General features: G+C 34.4%; 1 protein-coding gene across 2 annotated transcripts in view; it reads left to right on the forward strand.

The window, feature by feature from the left end:
• Nucleotides 1-298: 298 nt before the first annotated feature.
• The window catches only part of LOC106880341 (conserved oligomeric Golgi complex subunit 7), a 39,660-nt gene continuing 34,836 nt past the window's right edge, over nt 299-5,122 (forward strand). Inside the window, exons 1-3 of one of the 2 annotated variants that reach the window (XM_014930223.2) lie at nt 299-872; nt 3,467-3,559; nt 4,506-4,550. In XM_014930223.2, the coding sequence (XP_014785709.1) occupies nt 4,527-4,550 (24 nt within the window). In that variant the 5' untranslated portion in view covers nt 299-872; nt 3,467-3,559; nt 4,506-4,526. Of the gene's footprint in view, nt 873-1,241; nt 1,431-3,466; nt 3,560-4,505; nt 4,551-5,122 lie in introns of those variants that run through there. The other variant, XM_014930222.2, reaches the window with a different exon arrangement.

Here is a 5,122-nt window from a genome sequence, read left to right on the forward strand (position 1 = left end):
AACATATACAAGTACATACTTATACATACACACATATACTTATACTTATACATACACACATATACAAAAGATTTATTTGACATTTCATGTTGCAAGTGCAACTCCTTTAAAAACTGCAGTTGTAGTAGACACAAAAATGTACCACAGAGAGAAAAAGATTTTTTAGAGGACCAACAGACAAATCGAAAAATGGTCATTGATGGAATAGATCAATCAGTATCTAAACAGAACGTTCAGAGGCTGATTAGAAACAATCGGCCAGATCACAATCGCCCTTCTACGTCAGCAAAGGAAAGTTTAAGATTTTCGGCTTAACTGACTCAATCGTAACACAAGGGATGGATGCCTTTTGCCAAAGAAGAATTATCTTTTCTGCTACAATCTTGACAATTTGTTCAATTTATTTTAATGGGTGTGTAATCTAGACCTCATGAAACACATATATTCGGTGACCTAGTATTAAAAATAATAAAACAAAGTCGAAGAGTCTATTTATTTCACATAATTTCGACATTTTAGGTGAGTTGCGGAGCCTGAAGATATAAATTTTAGAGCTTGAGATTTTAACACTCTTGTTTTCCAAGAATTTCGCAAAAGAAAATCGATTCGTAACAATGAATGTAAAAAAATGAAATGAGGAACGGCAAACGTGTTATAAAGTGATATTTCGATCATTATTCAAAATTTCAAGTGAGCTGCGGAGCCTGAAGATGTAAATTTAAGAACTTCAGATTTTAACAGTTGTGTTTAAAGGATTTTACAATAAAAAATATATTCTTGAAAACATATTTTGAAAATCTGTGTAAAAAGTACTTTTTCGTTCCACCCTAATATGTATGTAAAATACAGTATTGAAAATCCGTACACGGGAGGTAAGTCTATCAAGGGACGTAACTTCAGTAACACTTATAAAAATAAAAAGTAAACTGGATAAAACATTTTTACAATTGTTTTAATTTATATATATATATATATATATTTATTTTCTACAGTTTGAAGTTTGTATAAAATATCAATGTGTGAGAAAAACTGAGTGGGATCATGAGTCCAGTAATTTGCTGGTAAATAGTTAGATTATCTAACACGTCCTTCCTTCCTTTAAAACAGTAACGTATAATTTGATTACTTCTAACACAGGTCCAATAGTCACATAAACCCTACCCTGTCAGCGCGCGCGCGTGTTTAAGAGCGAGAGAGAGAGGGAGCGAAATCAATGTACCCGTTCCATGTTTTATGTACATTACTGAATCACGTGACCAGACATGGCTTGTAGTTTGTTTTGACGTGTCGAAATTGTTCGGCTGAAGAGGAAATAATCTATTTATTAAAATTTAATGTGTCTTATATTGTAATTTTATACTGTTTAGTGTGTCTTACATTACAATGTATTAAAGTAGCTGACAAAGATATTTATTTCAACCTTCAACATGGTAAATAACTTTAATTTCTTGTAATTTCTCAGTCTTATTTTTCTTTTTACATTTTCTCACCTTCAGGACAGAAACAAAATATCACATTCATGTTCTGAAGTATTGATGTCATCGTTGTTGTTTAATCCCTAGACATTCCAGCCATGACTATTCCATTGTGGTCGTTTTAAGACAGTGGAGTCTCATTTGCGGTTATTGTTTAAGCTGTAGGTCAGCCCTGACTAATTAAATTTTACAATCAAAGGCGTTCCTCTCATAACCACTCTATGTTATTGGATATCGGGAACGACAGCGAACAATGCCTTTCTTCTAGCAACATTACTGTACTATTTTAGAGAATGTGGCTGCTATTTTTAGCATGTAGCTAGTCTTTTTTCACAAAAGGTCATCCCAAGACAGAATAGCCGTGGCATATAGATACTTTTAATAGAACACTTGATAGTGAGAAATAGTTTAACTGTTTTCCGTAAACGTCATTTCACACACATTTGTTGTCATCTTATACAAACTTATTCCAAAAACTTTACATAGATTGTAGTTCCATAAGATTTTAGTATTCGTAGGTTTCAAAGGTCCTCAAATTTTTATCGTCTACGGGCATGACCGTTTAAGAAGTTTATTTCACAAACACATGGTTTCAAGTTCAGCATCTTCTATAGACCCGAGTTGACCAAAGCTCTGTAAATGAATTTCGTGTGTTTCCTTGACTTGACATTACGCGCTGGTTGTAAACAAACATCGCCGTCAAACTAGTGAAGTCTTTCTTGGTAGCATGCCCGGCTGATGTATTGTTCTTGTTTGAAGAACTACGGAAAATATTACCATGCTTGTAAGCAGTTGAGAGTTGGTAACAGGAGGAGCATCCATCCATTTGAAAATTTATCTTAGTCATTTCGTCTGGCTCATGCAGACATGGAAATGTGGATGCTAATACGATGATGATGATAATGAGCCGCTATTTTTATTTTGTTTGATAAACACTGCAATCCTATCCTACTCTCAGCTACTGACATGTGTGGTTGCTTGCCCCTTTTCACAATATTAGTCAATGGTCCAAAACTTTCGTTAATTTATCACTTATCAATACCAGTTTTTGATGTGCTCTGTGTATGACTTCAAGAGCTGACCACCTCGGTGAAATGAGGACACTAATAAAGCTATATCTCAAGCTAAGTATTTGCTTTTAAACTCAGTTATAGGATAGACAAATTATAGCTTCCATTTCTTTTCTTATTTTTCCAAAATCTATGTTGACAAACTCTACTGAAACCGAGACAATATCGGAAGTTCCTAGTTTCAATGAAGAAGGGTCAACATTAAATTATATTCAATTTTGTTTCTCAGCTTTTTACTAATATTAATGTATTAGAAACAAAATGTGAATGCATATAAGGAAAAGAGAAAAGTCAGTCAAAAGTAACTAATATTCATTTATATGCATCTGATATCTGCATTCCTCTACTTGTTATTTGTTTCCTATCATCTAATATAGTCTGGAGGGAAGGAACTGTACCTATGGCCTTCACTAGCTCTTCAAGACCAGATTATAATGATAAAAATGAAAAGGATAAGATGAGTATGGCTGGAATATAATTTGATTGGAGGTCTGCTCAATGGTGGATAACCTGAGGTCAAACAACATTGTTTTAAAAAAAAGATTATTTTTAATATCAACCCACCTTAGACTGTCCTTCATTCTATGATACAAAAGTTGTCCACTTGAAGGTGTTTCTATATAAATCATGTTACATTTCACAAAATTGTATAATAATAAAGTTACTTATTTTGTTAAATCCTTCACAATTTTTGATAATTTTCAAAAGAAACTGAAGTATTTTTTTTTAGAAATACAATTACAAAATGGTTGAATATGTTTTCTGTTTAATGTGATGTTAAGCTTTGAAAAAAAAAAAGCCTCTTGGAAAAATACATCTGAAAATTATTTTCTGAAGTTGCTTGCTGTATAGTGTTAACTTAACATCAGGAATCTGAAATGATACCTGCTAAATTCTTATGTAAATATTCCCTTTTTTCAGGATTATTCAAAATTTTTAGATGAGAATTTTGATGTGAAGGAATGGGTAAATGGAGCCTTCAGGTCCCATAAAGATGCTGCAGTCAGTAAAGATGTAAGTGGATTGATGTTAATAAAACTAACACAAACTTTAAAACAACTAAATCATAGTTTCAACTTAAAATTTGTATTCAACTTTCAGTATTTCATTGTGTTCATGACAAAAACATTTAAATCTGCAGAGCTTCAGCTCCATATATGAACCACATAAAATACCATTTATCCCCACTATGGTGGTTACCTGTATGTGAAAGGCTTCGTGTGAGATTGACTGTTACACAAAAACCATCATTTTGGGTGTAACTTTTCCTGTGTGTTTAAGAAGTTTGCTGTGAAATCATGTGGCTCCATGTACCATCCAATGATATGACACATTAGGCAAATGTCTTCTACATTAGCTTCAGGTCATTCCCAAATTGTGGGTGATAATTGAATTGACAGTAACTGTATCTATTCTTTGGTGATAGACTTCATCTGTCACCCTGTTTATCATACTCTATTGAGTTCCCTCTGTTGCAAGCAATCATTCTAGGTCTCTGATCTGAGGAGATCTTGCTCCCTACCAGTCTTGGTGATTCTACAAAATGATCTTTAACTGCTTGCTGCTCTTTCTATTTTGATTAATCTTGGAATCAACTTGGATTTAATGACAGTACTAGCTTGATGGTTGGTGATGCATTCTTGTTTAAATACTAGAGCTGGTTACCATTGTCCTCACCATATTCTCAGGAATGCCTGAACTCAGCTGCATCAGCTGATGAAGCAATCATGAATTAAATAGTACTCTCACTTCTCTGAGTGTTGAGCTGTACCTAACCACAGTACATGTTTAAAACTGAATTTGCTGGACCATAGTTAAATGCTTTTGCCATGAGCACAGCTCAGTGCTGGTAACTGGAAATGACTTCTTAACCTTTTGACTCATGCCTTGTTGACTGTGATTCTACAAGAAATATGTATTACTTAAAAGATGATGATAATTTTTACTTTTCTCTTTGCAGCAATATGCCACAAATTTAGTGATGAAATTACAGATGTTTATTCAAGTAAGCTCTCCATAATATTATTGTAGTTATAAATTTCCCATTGTGACATGTGGAACTGTTTATCTGTCAGAGGAATTAATAAGAGATGGGAAGTTTACAATTAACTATTGAACTGTAAAACAGAGGTGGACATTTTTTGTCATGTTCAGAATTACAATTATTGCTATCACCATCATCATAATTGTCATTTTTATGCCCAATTTTTCCATGTTGACATGGGTTACACAATTGCTTGAGGTAGTATCTTGTAGTCAGATACTCCTCATGACGCCAGCCCAATTACTATACACTGATGCCATATTTCTAGTGAGACAGCTGCAGGAGAAATACCTAGCCAAGGATAAACCTCTGTACTTGGCCTTCGTTGACATGGAGAAAGCCTTTGACAGGGTCCCCCGATCCCTTATCTGGTGGTCAATGAGGAAACTTGGGATAGAAGAATGGTTAGTGAGAGCTGTGCGAGCCATGTACAGAGATGCTGCCAGTTTGGTGAGGGTTGGAAATGAGTACAGTAATGAATTCCGGGTAGAGGTAGGGGTCCACCAAGGTTCCGTCCTCAGCCCCCTCCTATT

The sequence above is a fragment of the Octopus bimaculoides genome, chromosome 3, assembly GCF_001194135.2.
Source record: "Octopus bimaculoides isolate UCB-OBI-ISO-001 chromosome 3, ASM119413v2, whole genome shotgun sequence".
Taxonomy (NCBI): Eukaryota; Metazoa; Mollusca; class Cephalopoda; order Octopoda; family Octopodidae; genus Octopus; species Octopus bimaculoides.